The sequence below is a fragment of the Poecilia reticulata genome, linkage group LG20 (genome assembly GCF_000633615.1).
Source record: "Poecilia reticulata strain Guanapo linkage group LG20, Guppy_female_1.0+MT, whole genome shotgun sequence".
Classification (NCBI taxonomy): Eukaryota; Metazoa; Chordata; class Actinopteri; order Cyprinodontiformes; family Poeciliidae; genus Poecilia; species Poecilia reticulata.
The window spans coordinates 11,167,320-11,187,841 of record NC_024350.1 but is presented as its reverse complement, the minus strand read 5'-3'; the positions used below and the strand labels follow the sequence as shown (position 1 = coordinate 11,187,841).

The 20,522-nt window shown below is 37.8% G+C and overlaps 3 protein-coding genes across 5 annotated transcripts in view; 2 read left to right on the top strand and 1 right to left on the bottom strand.

The window, feature by feature from the left end:
- Positions 1–4,613, top strand: part of LOC103456533 (retinol dehydrogenase 12) — a 9,196-nt gene extending 4,583 nt beyond the window's left edge. For both annotated transcript variants that reach the window (XM_008396150.2, XM_008396152.2), the window contains 5 exons: positions 607–762; positions 1,392–1,496; positions 2,228–2,437; positions 3,403–3,595; positions 3,760–4,613. In XM_008396150.2, coding sequence (XP_008394372.1) covers positions 607–762; positions 1,392–1,496; positions 2,228–2,437; positions 3,403–3,595; positions 3,760–3,862 — 767 coding nt within the window. In that variant the 3' untranslated portion in view covers positions 3,863–4,613. The remainder of the gene's footprint in view (positions 1–606; positions 763–1,391; positions 1,497–2,227; positions 2,438–3,402; positions 3,596–3,759) is intronic.
- A 1,857-nt stretch (positions 4,614–6,470) lies between these two features.
- On the top strand, positions 6,471–8,258 carry sec61g (SEC61 translocon subunit gamma). Its single transcript, XM_017301958.1, has 4 exons — positions 6,471–6,579; positions 6,936–7,036; positions 7,185–7,287; positions 8,115–8,258. Exons 2-4 carry the CDS (start codon positions 6,943–6,945, stop codon positions 8,122–8,124), a joined length of 207 nt encoding a protein of 68 aa, XP_017157447.1. The 5' UTR covers positions 6,471–6,579; positions 6,936–6,942; the 3' UTR covers positions 8,125–8,258.
- Positions 8,259–8,260: 2 nt separating this feature from the next.
- Positions 8,261–20,522, bottom strand: part of tpk1 (thiamin pyrophosphokinase 1) — a 73,028-nt gene continuing 60,766 nt past the window's right edge. For both annotated transcript variants that reach the window (XM_008396156.2, XM_008396155.2), the window contains one exon: positions 8,261–8,777. In XM_008396156.2, coding sequence (XP_008394378.1) covers positions 8,632–8,777 — 146 coding nt within the window. In that variant the 3' untranslated portion in view covers positions 8,261–8,631. The remainder of the gene's footprint in view (positions 8,778–20,522) is intronic.

The window sequence follows — 20,522 nt, the reverse complement described above, 5'->3', positions numbered from 1 at the left end:
AATATATATTAGTTTTAATGGTCATGCATCCCAATTTTTGTGTGGGTGAGAGAAAGAATTGAGCATGTTGTCCTCGAAACCCCTTCCTGAGCTCATTAAGGAGAATGCCTCATAATTTGCCTCGGAAGCAAAGCGATGCCGCGGAACAGTTGGCTAAATGAGCTGCTGAAAGAGGGCTTGGAAATCATTAGAGAATGATCAAAGGTGCACAAAGATTTTTAGGGACTTCATTACCTATTTGATGTTGGTGGCTTTCTTTGCCTCTAATTGAGTAAAAGAGATGCTCGTTTGAACTCGCAGACTTGTTTGTGTTGAATTTGTCCCCCGAGGTGCCTCCTCTTAACGCTTCTACTCATGTGTTTTAGGACTACAATGTGGCTGTTTATTTGTTACAAGACGTGTTTCAAAGATTAAAAGCTTTGGCCAGGTCACGACACGAGAATATAAAGCTAGGCATCAGTCGGAGGGAGGTGAACACTCACAGGCGTGTTCTCGGTTCTAAACCACTGCTCCAAGTGTGCCGGAGCTGAACGACTGTGATGAAGTGTAGGCGTGTGACTGGGAGAACACGCCTACGCGTCTCCATCGTCTTGGTTTTTTTTTCAGGCGCCCGCATCATCATGGCGTGCAGAGACGTGGAGAGGGCCGAGGAGGCGCGGAGCGACATCTTGGAGGACACGGGCAATGAGAACATCATCATCAGGAAGCTGGATCTGTCCGACACAAAGTCCATCAGGGCTTTTGCTCAAATTATTAACAGAGGTAGGAAGGTGGTGTTAAACGTACGACCAAAGTGAGCCGTGAATAGATTCTCTTACCAAACAGGTTTTAGTAGCTTGAAAGAAAATATTTGGCAGTAGAGTGATGGTTGAGGTTATTACTGTTGGTTGAATTTGTGGCTGTGTAGGGATGAATGATCTTCTTCAGCCACTAATGGTTGTGGTATACATCTAGGGTTGCTTTTTATCGGTCTTACTTTATCTTCAATATATGTTTCCTTTAAAAATGCAGGATTACTTTTCATTGCTACGCTTCTAACATTCATATTTATTTTACTTTTTAAGTAGATGTCTATGCACCTACATAGCAACACCACAATTACTTTTGTAATATTTTTATCTTTTTTGGGGGGGTGAATGACACAGAGATTTTAGCTTTAGTTAAGTCAAATTAAACGTTTGCATGCATTTCTTCTTTTTGCATCTGGTAAGACTGTATGACATGAACATACCACACCACAAAAAAAAAAAAACAAACAGAAAAAAAAGACGATACTCTGTGGGCCACAAAACCCACCTACTTTTTGGACATATTGTTTATTTTTATACACTGTAATAAAAAGAAAATCTGGTTTCTACTGCACTAACATAAATATTGTCGATGCTTTCCAGAAGAGAAGCAAGTGAATATCTTGATAAACAATGCAGGCATCATGATGTGCCCTTACTCCAAGACTGTGGATGGCTTTGAAATGCAGTTTGGAGTTAATCATTTGGGTAAGTTGCATTGCAGTGATTTCTCTTATATACGTATATTTCCTGAATGTTGCAGTTTTAAGGCATCTATAAAATAGCTTGACTGATGGGAGTTTATTCATTTCTGCATTTCGGAGAGGTTAGTTTAAATAGACGGCAAGGCTGGAAAGTGAGAGGCGGGTTTCAGTCTTAATGGCAACACAACTGACAAACACATCAGCCCGAGAAGATTCTGGAGCAGGTTTTTTTTTTTTTTCTTTTCTTTTCAAGCTGTCACTGTGTATTGGACCGTCTCTTACTCCCAGATGATGTTTATTTTTTTGTGCATTATTTTTGTCACAAACTGTCAGTGCGAGCACCCTGTGCTCAGACACGTTTGCCCACACACATATGGACACCAAGTCGCACGCAACGAGACACAAGCCTACACGAGCTTTAAGAAAAGATTCTGTACTTGAGCATGAGCAACACCTTCCAAATAATGGCAGCGTTTATGTGAGGAATAAAACAAGAAATTAAGAACTGTAAAGACATAATCTGATCGCATTCCCAGTGAATATTACAGACTGGTTTCAAAGTCTATGGAGCAGAAACACTTGCAGCAATTGCACTTACTGCCATGCATTCTTGGATCTTTGTGGTTTGGATATCTCACCGAATGAACATGTCAAGATACCTCACAGCAGTTAAAGCTATTCAGCTGCAGAGCCACAAACTATTTTAATGATTTATGTATTCTGACTTTCCTTAAGGTCATGTCCTCTTAACCTACCTGCTGCTTGACCTCATCAAATGTTCAGCTCCGGCCCGCATTGTCGTTGTGGCGTCGGTGGCCCACACTTGGACTGGCCTTCGACTTGATGACATCAACAGTGAAACGAGTTATGATGCTATGAAAGCTTACGGACAAAGCAAACTGGCTAACGTCCTGTTTGCACGCTCTCTTGCCAAACAGCTACAAGGTGAGAATGAACTTCCAAACCATCAATAAACAAACATTAACATAAGACATTCCTTCAACACCAAAACAGATGCTGTGTTGTTGTAAGGGATGTACACATCCTGGTATTTGACAGGAAATTAACATATTTCTGGCATATTGTGAGTTTCTGAAGTACGGACCACAGAAGCTCAAACGGCTAACATTTGCAAATACTTGAGAACGCTCTAGAACCGCATACAAGTGTCTGTTATAATAGTCCACACATAGCCAATCAGAGCCAAGAAATATGAATGGTGGTCCTGGATTGGCTGCCTTTTCAAACACCAGCCAATAGCGTGTTAGGTAGCATTGCGCATATATATATTTTAAACATACTCTATGGAAAATGTTAATTTTCCAGGAATAATTCTGAGTTGGGTTTCACAGAAAAATCTGCGACTAGTTGAATCTGCGAATACTGAAGTGCAAATAGGTGGGCGTCCTCTGCAGGTCTCATCCATCCATCCATTTTCCTACACCCTTGTCCCTCAGTGGGGTCGGGAGGGTTGCCAGTGCCTATCTCCAGCTAGCGTGCCGGGCGAGAGGAGGGGTACACCCTGGACAGGTCGCCAGTCTGTCGCAGGGCAACACAGAGACACACAGGACACACAACCATGCACACACACACTCGGGGTCGGGAATCAAACCCAGAACCTTCTTGCTGCAAGGCAACAGCTGTACCAACTGCGCCACTGTGCAGCCCTGCAGGTTTCATTGGAACCCAAATTTTATGAATTATGGATTTTCACAGAGGCTCTCCATCCAATTAAGTAAAGAAGCATAATCCAGAGTGTCAGTTTAAATGTACAAAACACACTTTTAATTTTTTTTTATTTTAAACATTATAATAACTATCTACCCTTTTTTTTCTATTTCACAATTGTGCACAATAATTTGTTAAAAACAAAATTTCCATAAAATAGTTCTCCTTTGTTCATGCTGCAGGAACTGGTGTAAGTGTCTTTTCTCTGCACCCTGGAGTGGTCCAGTCTGACCTGTGGCGACACCAGCACCAGTGCATACAAGTGGCAGTGAAGATCTTCCGGATTTTTACCAAGACAACAGTGGAGGGAGCACAGACCACCATCTTTTGTGCTGTGGAACAAGGCCTGGAGAGCCAGAGTGGAAACTATTTCAGGTAGCTTTTGCCAACAAACTCAGTAACTGTTAATCAAAAATAAATTTAAAAAAATAACTGCACATTTGCTCAGCAAAACTTTACAAATGTACAACTTTTAACAATGGCACAAAAGAGCCGGGCAGGATCTAATGACCAGTTTCTGTCAACTGTTTTGTGTTCAGTGACTGTGCGCCTGCACGCTGCTCAAGGACTGCTGCTAATGATGACTTGGCCCAGAGGCTGTGGGAGGTGAGCTGCAACATGCTTGGCATCACCTGGCAGTGAAGAGCTGCGGATTAACTACGTGTCATACATATCACATGTCGAAAGCACTGTTATGCACTTTTATGAACCTACGACTCGTTTGAGAATTTTGGCCGTTCTGAGTGAGGTTGAGTGTGAAGCAACGAGGGCTTCTCCAAGTTTTTCTTTCATTTTCCATCAACGGAAAGAAATCACATGTCGAATTTAATCAGCATTTACTGAATTATTTCCGATGTAAAACCTTTTAAAGCATTCCAGATACATAGAAGTTCTAAGTATTTATTTGTTGTGTATCTTGTACTAAAACGGTGCTTTGTCATGAGAATCAGTCAGCCAGTATGTTATGCTTTAATTTAGTTGAATCAGATCTGAGCAGCAATTACATGTTATTGCTGTTTACATTTTTTTATTACTAAGATGGAATGTAGCATTTGCTTAGCTATATTGCAACAAAGAGACTCAAAAATGCTTTTATAAGTCTATTTACTCAGCATTTTTATTATTTGCATCATTTACATGTTAGTTGTTTTCAAAGAAGATTCCGTGAACTGTTACTTAAAGATGTTGCCGATGGTATTACTTCAATAGATACTTACACAAATAGTCTAATTTTAATTTTTTTTTAAAGAGTCAGTGAAGACAGATTCCCCTGAAGGTAGAATGTGTTGAAAATCTTCTTTTGTTAGAATCTTTGTTCCCTTTGTAAAGCTCTTTGTACATCTATTGATCAGTAAAATTCCAATCCATGTAAACAGTTTTATATCGAACTGTACGTTGCATCTGGTTTATTCAGACATTCTGCAGTATTTTTATTTTTTCTCTCAAAAGAAGGCAACGTAACATCAGCGAAATCCATGACTGTGATAATGGGTTGCAAAAGAATAAGCTTATAAAGTGTCAGCTTGCTGAAATTTGACAGTAATGTGAGACATGCTCTAAAACATGATGGCATCTTGTAAAATGTTTTTTGACCAACATTTTGTATAGTTGTGCTCGTTTGTCAGAAATTTAAGTACAGATTTTAAATTTTTTTTCTTAAGCTTGCTGCTCCACATGAATGAATTGAACACAATTGTAGATCAGAGGCTCTTGCTCTTTGAAGTTAGCCTCATCATCCAAAACAGATGGCACAATTTATGACTTCATGATTCATTGTTTTTTATTTTAGCGCAACATTTATAAAGGTAACGTTGTAATCATGCTGCTGACTCATGTTGGCTTTATGAAACCAGAGAACGACTAAAGTGAACATACCAGAACAAGAAATCTCTAATCTTAATCTAAATCACATGAGGGCGTAAATATTAGAAAGAATGTTGCATGAGTAATGAGAGGTAGTAAGAGTACTGAACACATAACCACTCTGCAAGAGTGCTAATAATATAGGCGGGGCTAACAAAGCAGGAGAAAATACAAAACAAATACTGATTTTTAAGAAGGTATTAGACAAATATTTTAAGAGATGTGTTGTTTGACTGTGGTAATGCAACAGTCTTAGAATGTGGCCTCACAGATTTTTTTCCTGCATTTTCAGCCACTTGTTTGTAGCTTTTTCAGTGGTTATAAGAGTAGTTAAAGACTAATCTCATTTAAGACTGAAGCACAAGATTGTGCAAAAAAAAAAAAAAAAAAAACCAAACAAAATGTATTTGCAGTTGAATTTTTTGTCTGACCACCAGACAAACAAAATTGTTCTACTTTTTTTTTTTTTCAAAAAGAAACTGAAGGAAAATATGTAATTGCCTTGCAGTTTGCAAAAGCCTGCACAAGTCTAAATCTGCAACTCGGTCATTAGGACGCCCTCTGCTGACCTTAATGAAATGTTAGACTTTATTGATAGTAAAGGTGTTTCAAAAAATATTTCAGGTAGGTACAAAGAATATGAAATTAATTTTCAATGTTTATTCAACACACAAGGTCAGAAGAGATCTCAGTGGTCTGACTGGTTTTAAAAACTGAAGTAAGGATGAATAAAAGAGGATGTTTGACTGTTGGAACAGAAAACAAAATGCAAATTACATCTTAGACAAGGAATTTACAGAAACAAAACCAAAAGAAGAACACAACGTTGTAAAACCCTAGAGAGAGGACATAGGTTATTTCTTTGTTCAATCATAAATCTAAACTGGGAAAATAGATGAATAATATTGGTTGGTATAGGTGCAACAAATAGATGAATATGTAAAAAGGTGTTAACACTCTTTCAGTGATTATAATAAAAATAATCACGTTTTATTGAGTAGCATATTACATATTTAGCTGTTTTACAGTATATAGTGCAAATTCATTATCAGTTATGTCACTCTGTTTTTTACGTGTGCTTCGTGCAGAGACACATTAAGATTAAAAAGAAACTGTAATTTATTTGTTTATACAGGATAAAAAATATACCTATAACTAGAATTGCACTGTGAATCGAAACTTAAAATAGGACAGAATTTAACATAAAGCACTTGTGTCATCACAAGGATGCGATTCCAAGCCTAAAAATGCTTCTACAGCTTAATTCCTCCTATCAAAAATGATACAATAACCATCGTTACTACCACGTAATGGTGTAGAGAACCTCCCAGCCTGCAGGCGGAGATGTAGATGGAAACGTGTACAAACTGAAAAGGAAGAATGACGTCACACGCATGCGCTGTTTAAGTCTACGTCAGCTTAGTCTTTTCTTCTAGCTGTGTCGAAGCTACGTGGCCACAACTACTGTGTTCTGAGACAAAACAAGACGGAAACAGGTAAAATAACTGCTATTTTATCAATCTTATTGTATTTTATTGATTAAAATCATAATGGACGAAATGGTTTGAGGCGGTTGGGTGTAATATGTTTAACTTTAAACAATGCTTCGTCGTGGTTAGCTTCTCCTGCTCTAATGTACGGTATTAGTAATAGATTTGTTAAACGCCTTTGTATCACGTTTTTAATGTTAAGGTACCACATGTTTTGTATAAAGTTGTCATAACGTTCGTGTTTGCTGCAATAGAAGTAAATGAATACATTTATGAGGTGATTAAAAGCTGAAACGATGAAGTCAACGTCAGCGCTAAAGAAAATGTAAGCTACAATGATGGTCTGTGATTTCTCTTTGCAGCACAACCATGGATCAGGTGATGCAGTTCGTTGAGCCCAGTCGGCAGTTCGTCAAGGACTCCATAAGGCTTGTGAAGAGGTGCACAAAACCAGACCGAAAAGGTATTTTTTTTTTTCCCCCTCCCCTATTCTTTTTGGTTTTAATAAAGCCTGAGCTGTGTCGTTAACTTACACCGGCTTCAAAAGCAAGTTCGATTTCACCTTATGTTTCGCTTTTATTTGTTTTATAATATTGGTTTTTGTTCTTAAGAATTTCAGAAGATTGCCATGGCCACAGCAATTGGATTTGCCATTATGGGCTTCATTGGCTTCTTTGTCAAGCTCATCCATATCCCCATCAACAACATTATTGTGTAAGTAAAAAAACAAAACATGTTAAATGCTACTAAATATGATGGAGAGTTGCACTTATTTCATTGTGTTTTGTGATGTGAAATAAGTCAAACAGACATGATGATTAATGTTTGGGTGATTAAAATTATGAAAGATTGCAAATATGTTGTTTAAGCAAAAAATATAATGATGCCTATTGGCATATCAACATGTTGGGCAGGTTTCAGTTTTATTTCATGTAATTCAGTGGAAGTTTTATTATTTTTTTTATGTAAAAAAAAAAATACATGCAAGCAAACCTTATGAATTAAACCTTAATCACAAACCGCAGTTGTATATTTTTGTGCCCAATTACTTTAATAAAATGCTCAATATTTCCACGTTAGATTAATTCTCTATGGTTTTTAAAAACATGCAGCACGCCTGCTTCCAAGACCAAACATTGGCAATACTGTTATATTTGCTTAAAATAAAATGTGGGTTACAAGGTGACTGCAAATGTTAAAACATATTTTGTTTTGCAAGTAAAATTGTATTTGCATGTCTTAATTCTTGCTATAAATCCCTAGAAATCAGTAAAACATAAGCATCACCTTAATCTTCAGTCTTGAAATATAGGAAAACTACTATTTTATGACATATGCACTTCATAAATGTAGTTATGACGCAACATTTATTCTTTAACTCCTTACCGGTTTTCTTGATTTCACAATTATACTTACAAAAACCCCCCACAGATTTTCTTTTGCAAAACTTTTTCTATCCTGTAAAATAGGGCTGCATAAAGAAATGAGTTTGACTTTTAAGTTTTGATTAATGCTAACACTTCCTTTTGTTTTTCTTCTAGCGGTGGTTAAATCTTGATGAAGCCAAATCTCTGGACAGACCTCGGTGCAAAGCGTTATTTGTTGTGATGGCGAACTGAATGGACATTTTTACATTCTGTGCTCAACATTTATATTTTGTTGTGTAAATAAAACAATTAAACACACATGCTGATTACTTTTTAATAAATTGGGAAATTTGTCACTTTGTTGTGAAAATGGTTTTTAATTTTGGAATTGAGTGCAATAATACAGTTATGACAAGCCCAAGTCCAAAACATGACATAAGACACTTCACATTTCTTGGGTGAAAAAAAAAAAAAGTTGAAGGCACATGGTGTGGGATACAGTTCAATGTGATCTTATGGACATGATCTACAGTCAAAATAATCAAATGGCTTGAAATCATTTCTGATCTTTCAAAGTGTGACTAAATCCACTCCACTGTAGTGGTTTTTGATCCAAATACTGAGTCTGGCTTTTGTTCTACCTTGTTTTAAAAACAAAACCAAAGGAAGTTACTTCTGACCGAACGGCTTGTTATTTCTCATGAATGTGGATGCCCATGCTCCACAGCAGAGGCTGGTCTGTGGTCACAGTCACAGGCTTCCTGGGGCTCCCTGGTGCTGTGGGTTCATAGGTGTTGGAGGTGCTCACAAGCGTCCCGAACTTCAGAACCTGGTTATCTAGACAGACATGACATAAAAAGTTACCTACTGAAAGACGCCAACCAAGCTGTGTTCAGAGGAAACATGTTCAGTGTCAGATTGTCGTGACAAAGCATAGAGGCTTTTGCCATTCATGATGCAGCAGAGTTACAGCTCTGGTCGACGCAGCTGGGAAAGTTTGTTCCTGAACAAAATGTCAAAAAACTGCAAAGCCTAATCTGTAAAATTCGAATGCAAACACTTTCACTTTCTATTTAGTGAAGTCTTCAATAAAACAAAGTTGACCACAATAGTGGGGAACTAATCTGGACGTTTTGTTACACGTCCTGCATGCAAACAAATCATAGGATTTACTGTAATGGCTTTAAAAGTCCAGTTCAATGCAAATGATTCTGACTTCTTGGTATTTGAGATACATTTTCAGCTTGTCAATATATTTTTTTTCTTGTCAAATTGGACATGGTTTTTTATGCCATAAGCTTCAACAATTAAAACAAAATGTAGTTGGATTTATTGTCACTTCCAGCACCATCAAACTAAACACACAATTGTTAGTTTTAGCAAAATATCATTTTTTTAAAGCTTAATATACCCCTGTGAGTAGTGAAAGGACACCGGCCTATGCCAGCTCAACAGGAAAATAAATGGTCATTGCTGACCTCTAGTGGCCAAAGTTTATAGAAATAATTGTAAGGGAATAATCTGCCAGCTGAAATGAATTTACAATTGCTAATGGTTTATTTTTTTCATTATACTAGATTATTGGGATTTAGTATTGAATTTAGAAAATTAGTGACCATGTTTAAAACTTAATACGTTCTTCTGTTAAATTAGTGTATGGAATAAAACAATCAAATTTTTCTGGGTTCCTATAGATTTTCCATGCAAAACTTCTGGACTCTTGCCAGTTTAACTTTCTTGAGTGTGTTGTCATTTAGCTTTGTTCTTAACTATATAATATTAAAGTTGATCACTGATTTTCAGCAAGTATTTCTACTGTGAGCAGAATAAAAAAAACAGGAAGAAAACAAAAGAGGATATAAGTGCACAAGGAAAAAGAAAGGGGCAACCCAAGGAAGAACGCAAGAACTTTAGACATTAATGCCAGAAGGAAGAAAGGGCAGGAAGAACAAATAAAAACGGGTAGAAACGAGTAAAGGCAGGGAAAGGAAAGAAAGGGCACAAGGAAGGAAATGAGGGAATGACGATGAAAAAAGAAAGATGAACTCCAAGGAAGGAAATTAGGAGAAGGAAGGTATGTCAAACACAAGAGAGAAATTACAGAAAGAATGAAGGACAGTGGAGGAAAGTAGTTAAGATGCTCAGACAAGAAAGTTAAGACACAAGATGAGAGAAGAGCATGTGGAAGGATAAAGGGATGAAAGAATGAGGAGGGGCGATTAAAAGGAAGTAACAACGAGAAACACAGAAGGAAAGGAGAATGGAGGTTTCTCATTACAGCACAGGAAAATAAGTCTGGAAGAAGATGTGTTTTTCCATATGTATCCAGACTTGGAATTCACTAAAAACAAAATTCCACATTTTTTCACACTGTGTAGACTACCTTCTTTCTTTACCTGCTCATAAAAACGTGCAGTAGTTTTAGCATTTTAAACCCACATACACTCAACCAGCAAGTAATTATAAGGCCATAACTTTTTCTTTTTTAACTCGCCTCTAAGAAATTGGAGAGCAAATGGTGCCCTACACAAGTAATTGAGCCGTACTAAAGCTGGAAAAATAGTCTGCTTTATGAAAACAACTGGCCAAATTAGAGCACTGTATTTCTTATCATTAATGGAGGAGAACAAGAATAGTCCTAGTAGTACAAAAGCCAGACCTTTAGCTCTCAGCTGTGATGACTTCATAGAATTTTTCATAAATGAAATCCATTGAGAAAAAAAAATGCAATCCTCCAAAAATTAGTAACTACTTCTTCTGTAAGTAGCCTAATGGTTTTTCCTGTTTAGCATACGTTCTCCTCTCCACTGTCAGTTATTGCTAGATGCTCGTTTAAGAGGAAGTACAGGAAAGTTAGTGACACAATTGGTTAGGTTTCTTTAAAGTTTACCAATAAATAATAAACTGAATGTTGACTTTTGTTAAATCAATAGCTGAGCTGGATATAGTAGGAAAGCATAAAATGAATATTGTATCTATTTATACGACAGGATTAAATGGATGATATTTGCATAGTTTGGACATTTTAAATTTTTGTACAGTGCCTTACGATATCTGTTGTGTATTGGTCAATTTAATTAACATTGAATTGACCTGAACTTCGGAATAACCTTTCCATATACGCAAACAACCAAGTCACAGAAAGGAAATAATCTATAATCTCACCAAATCAGGACAGCTTTGTTGAATTCAGTCAGAAAATAATAATCGGTCTCGTAAGGAACAAATGCATCACTGTGCTTCAACAGGCAGGAATGATTAAAAAAATACAAATAAAAAATGAAATCGACCATCACCGTTTTTCAATTACCAGTTACGTTTATTTATGCAGCATTAGCTCCGAACAAGCAGCGTTGACAAGCTCCCTGAGAATGGAGCCGCTGAGTCGTGTCTAATATGAAAAGGGCAAACTCACCAAGAACATTTACAGCGCGCTTCTCTGCTATTCCTGCACCTCTATCTGTCACAATGTCTTTAGCATCGGTAGCAAGTTAAATATCAAATCAATGAATGACTGCACAGTTCGGCAATTCTGCAAACATCTTTAAAAGTGTTGCATGACAACACCGAAGCCTTTGTGGTTTTTATTTAAGGAGCCGATCATGCACACACTGTATAAATACATATAATCTCCAATTTAATTTGTGTCTTATATTGATCGGATCATCTGCATTGGCTGTTCGGTGTCAAACTGTGTTGAATGATTAGTGGACAGATTACCACAAGCCACAGCAGGAACAAAAAGGGTCCATCGAAAGTCAGGATGCAACTTGTCAATTATCGCTTCCCCTACGCAAAGCTCACCTTAAGTGTGGAAGAAGCAAAGCTATGCTGAAAACATTGTCTTGACGAGGGGTACCAAAATACCAATCTGTACTCTGTCACAGATCTGTGTGAAAAAAGTGAAGCTGTGAATACTTTCTATCTTATCTGTTTCAAAAATGTTGATTTGTTTATGGGCAAAAAAGGTTCTGGAATAAATTTTCTTGTTCAAATGTTTTTACGTCACTATGCACTGCCATTTCCTATATGCACTGTATATAATAAAAGTCCATTTTTGCAAGTCGTTCTCTTCATCTTTAAAAGACGAACTGACTAGAATGTCTATATCACATTGTTTGAACTGTAAAAGTTGATTTCCTCACATGTTCAATATTCAATTGGTGCGTAAGTGATATATATATATAAATTTATTTTGAGTGTACGAATGCAGTTCAATTAAATTAGGTTCAGTTTTTCTATATAGTACAGATTCACAACGAATATTGTCTCAAGGCACTTTACCAGAGAAAAATAGATCCAATTTATATACAGGAATATGTGTTCAATTTAAGGATATTAAAAGATTCAAAGTCAACAGGTTGAATAAAAGGAAGCCCTGGTCATTATTTCACATAAAGCATAATGAGATGAAGGTAAATATTGGATCAGTAAAATCCTTATGGTAAAGATTTCCTGGAGCTCCTCATGAAGCAATTATTGTTTGAACAGTCCTGCTCCTTCTTTTCCCCAGTGTTCAATGACTCCCTGCAGTACAACTACATAGCATTGTATCACAAAAAAATACATAAATAACAGAGGACCGTATGGCAAGAATAAACAGACACTATTTCCACATAAAAGGTAAAATAATATTGTTAAAGTGCAATGGGTTTGTTGAGACCACATCTAGTACTGAGAATAAATATATCTTACAGACCATAATGGTACATAACATCACTTATTTATGTTTTTAATTAGATTTGATATATTTATTTCTTCGATATTATTTTTCATGTCATTGTTAATGTCATGAGACTGATGACTCTATGACACTTTCAATTTGACTCATTAGGATTTGATTAAGAACCAGATTTGTTCTTTGTAATTTCTGTCCAGTAAAACTATTAATCTATAAATCAATAGACAGGTCTATATAAAGATATAATCCATGTTTCTGTCTCATATTTGTATGGCATTAAAAGGACCTGGAACTTTTGTTTTTCCACTGAAAGCTCTGGTTTGCACAATAAATGCCATGAGGGTGAAGTTTTATCGATGATACTCTGATGTCCCATTCTCCTGAAGGCAGCACAGAGCTGCACCATCAGAAACTGACAAACACTGAAGAGAAGAAGAGCTATGATTAATGTAGTTACAGTTCTATCCATGTKTTAATGTTGCAGAGCTCAGTCGTTTTGCAAATAGTTCAAAGTTTAAACTGGCATTGCTGTACATATTTTATCTGGTCATTTTGTGCAACATTTAACAACTAGAAAATGGCATAAAATTAGAATATTTTTTTCCACTCTGATTGGCTGCTGATAGGCCTACCAATTTTAACTTGAATGTTCATTGCATTTTTCGTAGACACCTGTGAAAATAATTTCTATTCCCATGACTTGTTTGTTCTCTGGGAAATTATTTTTGATGATAAATACAGAAACAAGCATAAAAATAAAAACATCTACAATAGTGATAGTAATATTAATGATAAAATAAGGGTCAGTGCAAAGTAGCCTGCAAATTCTTTGGTGGGGGGCAGTGAGGGACCTGAATAAAGGGCGCTGGCCCAAAAAAGGTTGAGAAACACTGCCGTAGACAGAATTTCAAACATCGTGGAAGAAAACATCCGTCTTATAAATATGCAGAAGCTGTTGCTGAAACAATATCACATAAAGGTAAAACTAAATGTAGAGGAACAAAGGCAGAAAGGAATGAAGCAAATCATTTGTCCACAGGCGGCTGCACGCACATGAAACGGGGACAAAGAAAAATCCCATCCCGCTTCAAAGACTCCCAAACAAGCAAGGTATTAGAGCAGCTTGACTCAGAATGAGCAGGATAATAAGTCTTTTGTGAAGTTAGGTTACTTAATAACTGAGTGAGCACAAAGGCACGATCACTTTGCCATGGGTGTAGGAGAATTACATCAGGCTGTGCTTGAACATCTTTCTTGGCAGGATAATGGATTTCCACTGTATTTTTACCAGCATGAGGTTGTCAAAGAGTTGGAGGAGTGGAGAGTTATGTGTGAGTGAGCTTGTTTGTGGCTCTCTTCAGACGGGTCAAAAGTTCCGGAGTGGGTAGGCGTAACAAACAAGAGCTTCGATTCTCATCCAAATGAGAAAAATAACACCTCCCGACCTCCTTTCATGAATACTGTCGTGCTGAGTGCTAAATTTATTTTTCAGCCAAATGTGGAACGTTCTTCTCATTTCTTTGTCTCACGGCTGGACTAAAGCCTTAAATATTATGAAATATAGACGGAAAGGGTGTGTGTAATTATACATCTACCTTAAGTCTGGAAAACCACAGGACAATGTGTTCAGATTACTGCCAAGACAGGCGTCCACACATCAGTTTCACATGGGTAGTAATGGGACACGTAATTATCAAAACTCCCACCAGGGGCACCAGAGCACAACAATAGGGAATGCATGGGAGGCAGTCATAACAGGATGGCAAATGTGATTTGTACAAACACAGCTGTTGTTTGTGAGCACTTCCATTAACAAACCTCCACACACACACACACACACACGTACACCCAAACACACGCACAAAGGTGTGCGTGCTAACTTTACAGATCACTAAAGGCTTTCAAATAGCTTCATTAGCAATCACCTCCTTAAAGCTGATAGCAATCAATATCTGCTCCCCCTCCCCAGTCCGCGCAGAGGGGACCATGATGAGCGTCGCACCCCCTAGTGATAACAATGGAGATGTTTGCTGCCTGTAATTGCATTTCCAGCGCCACAGCCGAGAGGGCCCGTCAGCTGTAAGTGGGGCCGTATTTACACAACAAATTACCCAGGAGAGAGGGTGGCTAAGGAGAGACTCTGCAGACATGCAGACACTCACGCTGTGGTGGACAGGTACGGGGGGAGAGGGGGTGGCGGGGCATTATGGGTGCTTCTGGCCTTTTCTGAAAGATAGAGAGGAATGCTGCTGGTCTATTTTTGAATCCTAATGGTGTTGTGTAAAGAGGCTTTTGGAGGATCCGCTAAAGGTGGCAAAAAGATTTTGAAATGCTCAAACAGTGCAGTGCAACTGTTGAGGTAAATGGGACTTTTCAAAGCCACTATATATGCTAGTATATATATATATATATAAAAAGAAAGTAGCAATCTAAGCACTTTTCAAATTTTTTATTTCACTTTCCATGATGCACAGTTGGAATTTTTATTTTTATTTTTTTACAATGAGTTTAGGCTGCAAAGTAGTGATTCAAAACTATCAAAGATCTGCTAAAATTTTGTTATGGAGGAATGTATGCTGAAGGAAAGCACAAAATAAAGTTTTGTGCCAACTAATTCCAGTGCTCTAAATGAGAGGATTTATAAGAAGAGCCATGATGAAATCAGGTAAATTGGTAACATTTTTAAGCAAACAAGTTTTTTTTTTTTTTTTTTTTTTAGATTTGCAGTTTGTGTGCAAGGAATAAATAAAGAGGAGGTACACACAATATTTTCCCCCGTGAACCTCTGAGCTGCTTGTGGGTTTGCAACATAAGATCAGAAAAGCATTTTAAGTGCTGAGAAACAAGATGATTGAAGAGATCTGAACTGGACTGTATGTAGGACAGAATTTCAAACTTGCATTTATGGAAAGTTTTAGAGTTAAGAGTAGCTTAGATTTCCCTGGAGCTATTTCTGTAGCTATTCTTCTCTGGGATTGGGCTACTAAAGGACCTTGAGTGTTTTCCTTTCCTCTGCATGTATTTTCCATTTAAACACTTTTTGCAATTATTGCTGCTCAAACCATATATTGTCTTTTTTCTTTTTTCTGCAAATACCCGGCCAGGCTGAGTGGGCTATATCTTATGTTTCTCATTTGTTTAGCAGAATTTGTCTTTTAGAAGGAGTCATTGCTACCACTAACCATTTCTACCAACTTTTTTGTGGTTCCCTATAGAAACATGCCTGGGTCAGTTCTTCTTTGTTTAGCAGTGTCTCTATTTTGGACAGTCATTTCTCCCAACAACCAACTGTCCTCTTTTTGTTTTTATTTCAGACAAAAGTACTTCTGTTTCAGTGTCTCTGTGTTTACCTTTTGTCTTTTTCCTGGGTGGAAATATAAGGGAGGCATTAATAAGTAGTGTCTCTGTTTAGCCGTGTCTTTCTTCCAGATGGAGTCATCAGTAGAGCTTTTGCTGCCATTAACTTTGTTTCATGTACTCTTCCTGTTTTTTCTATTCCAGCTCAGTGCATTTTATTTAGCTTCGTCTCTCTGTCTTTAACAAGCCACAGTCTGTATTCTGCTTCCATTACTTAGCATTAAATAATAGCATTAAATTCAGAAAACAAATTTGAGAAAGGACAAATGAAACGTATGACAAATACATATTTTTGGAATGCTTTTCTTCTGCTGCGTAGGTCTTACAATAGGCCAGCTTGCAAATGTAAATCATTTCATTTTTGACGGATATCAATGTGCTTCTGGATGACCTAGTAATATGGGAAGCAAATCTAAAAGGAATGAAAACACCTTTTAACAAAAACAGCTGATCACAAAGTGAAACAAATCATTTACATTCCCATTATACCTGAACATGTCCCTTTTTAATATGACTTGTCATGGAGACAAAACTCATTCCGTCAGGTAGAAGATCCCGCTGTTATTCAGAACGCAGCGCCGTCAACAGTTATGCTGCATAATGGGAAAGGGAAAATGGTTTTCAATAAAACATGTGTATTCAGTAATGAGCTATTTGAATTACTAAAATGGAGAGTACACGTGATTGTATTTGATCATAAAGCAAGCCTAAGGGTGAAGAAATCCCTTCTAGATTTATTTAGCTACTTTGCGTGAGGCAGGAATAATCAGTGCCGGCCCTCCACAAAAACAGAAAACCTATGAATCATAAGTATTTGTTGCTTTAATTATGTTTACATACCAATAGAAATATAAATCAAAAATGATTTTTAATATGAAAACAAAAAAAAAGAAACATTCAGTTGTGTTTTATTCAAGAAATACAGAGCTGTATATCTCAATATATCAGCCTGTGGTTTCTCATTTACTTTATCCACCTGACATTCTCCTTACATTTAAGGCCATTTATTGGCGGGCCGTGATGAGCACTCGCAGTGTTAGCACCATCTGCTGTGCGATGATAGCTGCTTCCATTAAATGCCGGCGGGTTTTAAAAGGGTGAGGTGACAAACCTTGTTCTGGCTTAAGTCGACCTTTAGATAAGAAAACTCATCTCTGCTGGCACTGCGGTGACAATCATGTGGGAGACAAGCTTCCAAACAGACATCAGAGTAAGTAATCTATATTTTAATAGTAAATGTTGATTGTGAGGGATAATTCATTATCTGTGCTTTTTTTTTTTTTTGCTAAAAAGGTTGCTTGCATTAATTAAGATGATATGCAATTTCATCTCGTGTATGTCGATGATTGCGTGCGTCTACGTAGTTTGTTGTAGCTATACATTTGGTCCAGAGTCTCTGCACTAGGTGTGTGTGTTTGCGTGGATTTGTCTGCTTCCTCGTAAGTCTGACGCTCCGCTGGGGGTGCTAGTGGCAGTTCACATTGGGGTGCTCTTCATTTTCCCCCTCTACCCTAGTGTGTGATGTGCACAGTGTCAGAAATCTACGGATCCATAAATAAAACCATAAAACAGCAGTTTTCCCTCCTGTTGCCGCACTCTGCTGCTACAGAATATATACGCCCCCCCCCAACTCTACTCCCTCCTCTAGGACCTTGGTGAGTGAGAGCGAAGGAGAAAAGAGAGGAAATGAGAGAAAAGACAGAGCAGAAGAGGTGGAATGAAGGGAGTACAAGGGCAGTGAGATGAGGCGAGATTATGCGGGAAGGTGCAGAAGTGAAAGTGCAAAAAAAAAAAAAAAAAGTGCGGGGTAGGAAAAAAAATGTAACACCGAAAGATAAAGAAGAATAGATAAACACCTTGTGACTGAATCCCTGGAAGAAAGACACAAAAACGCGAGGCGAGAGTACAAGCAGAAAAACAAGGGTGAGAGGGGAAGAGAGATGAAAAGAAAAGAAGAAGGTCAAAGAGCATGTTTGCATCCAGAGCAACAGAAGGAAAAGGAGAGATGCTTCAGTGGAGATGTCTGCCTCTGGCAGGGACACTGGGTTAGACCTCACCGACTGAACCAACTTTGTCAGACATATCTGTTCAAGTGCGAGATAAAGTACACTGCTTTGCCCTCTTTTGAAAACAGTATTTTACAGTATTTAGGAAGCTTCCTGAATACTGATGCATCACGTTGCAGATAACGCTTCGGGCCTAATCTACATGGCTAAAGGCAAATCCGACCTCATATTCTACCCCCGATGCTTCTGAAATCACGTCAAAATGTTCATCAACCAGAAATTTCACGTACAAATACCCTGGGTTTGATTTTCCAATGAAAGCACTGCATATTTATGGGGAGTTTGCAAACATAAGAAAACTCCTTAAGCACCTATTCAACTAAACTCCCAGGAGCTTATTGTCAATATTTGTTCTTCGTGTTTCCCACATTTTCTCTCCTCCTAAAGTCAACATGCCAGAGGGGGGAGGAGGCTCTATTATAAAAGTCAGATTCAGTTGCAGACAAAGAAGTGCATGAAGTGGAGAAAATGTTAGCAAATCTTGTTATCACAAATGTAACCTCATCTTTCCCAGAGAGTATTAATTAGTCTAATGAGGCTATAACTGATTCTGCATGTCTAAATTGTCAAAGCAATGCATATGTTTGCGCCCGGCGAGTCCCGCTGTTCAGACAGCAACTAAAAATACGGAATATGTAATAAAATCCTTATTAACACCCTGTCTCATTTGCATTCCAGGGTGTGTTTTTCTTTTTTTTTTTGAAGGCTTACGTTTCATAAACACCACGTTCTCGTTAACAGCAAGGCCAAGCTTTCGTTTCTTGCCCAAAGTTTACTTTTAATTTAAATTTATCCACGACTTTGGCTCTCTGATCAAATTTGCAGTAGAAATCCATCTGGGTGTACACGTGTTAATTTTTGATCAGACTTGGCACCTGCCCATGTTGCATCTGTGCATTTTCTGCGTCTCCGGCATTTGAACTTGGGAGTGTTTCAGGAAATGCCCGGTTCCTTTGATCATAGCGCCTCTGTCGACGTGTATTTCGGATTCAGCATTTAGGTTCAACATCCACAGCTCTCGATCTTTTCATTTACAAAAATCATCAAGGAATTCTATGATGTTTAAACAATTTGTCAAATCCTAGGCAATAAGTCTGTCAGACTGTAATACAAATCATGCGCCAGCACGATAATCACGTATCACCACGGCACTCACCGACTAATTTGTTGACTCCTGAGTTCTAACAAAGTTGCTAATTAGACTGACTCACAATTAAAATCACTGACGAATTTGAGAAATGTTAGCACGCAGTGATATTCCGAACCAAATTCGGGATTCTTTTGAATTTTAAGTCTCAGGACTAACTAATTATAAAACTGATCTACAGACAAGGTCTGGCATTTCTGAGCATTCTGGTACAGTAGTTTTAAGCAACCAGTGAGGAGGAGCTCCACCATTTTATCTGCATATCATATTGTATGGAAACCTGAGCCTCCTCAGACGTTCTCTCATCAGTCTCCTGACAGTTATTGTGTGCATGTCCAATTCATATGAGCGAGTACACAGACGGGTAATCTATCAGCATAGTGTTACAAAAAAAAAAAAAGGGGCTGACGTGCAAGGAAACACACACAGGAGTAAAATGAAATGTGCACGCGCACACACATGCATGGCCACGGAAACCAAACTTAAGAGAAATAAGAATTATATTCACACCCAGCCAAGAAAAGAGAGTTTTTGCATGACAGCTATTCAAATTTGTTGTTTATTGAGATCCCCACTAAGCCAAAAACCTCATGACGAAGCAGGTTTAAAACACACACAAAAAAATTATACACAAATGCCAAACCCAGGTTGTGTTGCTGCAGGATGAATGCTTTTTCAATATTAAGCTGTCAGATGGAGAGGGCTGAGTCACATGGAATAACTAAAGAGGCTTTCCACACTAAAGCAACACACACACACACACACATAGCAAAGGATAATATTAAGTCAATCACAGATGAAAGCTCATCGTCTCGATGACCTTTGTAACCATAATCATTCCTATGAGGGCTTTGCTTTTAGCTTGCTGAAATGAAGTTTACCGCTTGATTTAAAAGTCCTCCAAAATGCTCATTAAGAGGATCCAAGGTCAAAAGCCCTCGACCCTTATGTTAAACTTAAGGAGATATAAGAGAAGGATGCAGGAGTGTTAAGCATACAATTTCAGTGACTTTTTGCACACATCTGAATACACAGATGCAAGCCTTTTACTCTAACCAGGATTAGGCAGAAGGCCTTCATCAAGACAGAGATCAAGACTGCTCTAATATAAAGTGTTTACTCCTCTCATTTTATTCCCGGTACCCTCAGAACACGCACTGTTCGCGACCCTGAAGCTGTTGCAATGAACAACCGTTTATTTAGAATCTTGGGAATACATGAAAGTATTTCAAGTGATCTTACTCCACTGGTTTAGTTCTCAGAAAGCTTTTGAGCTGACCCATAATATACGCACACTTGCTTTTCTTGAGCGCAGGTCTCAGGCCTAATTA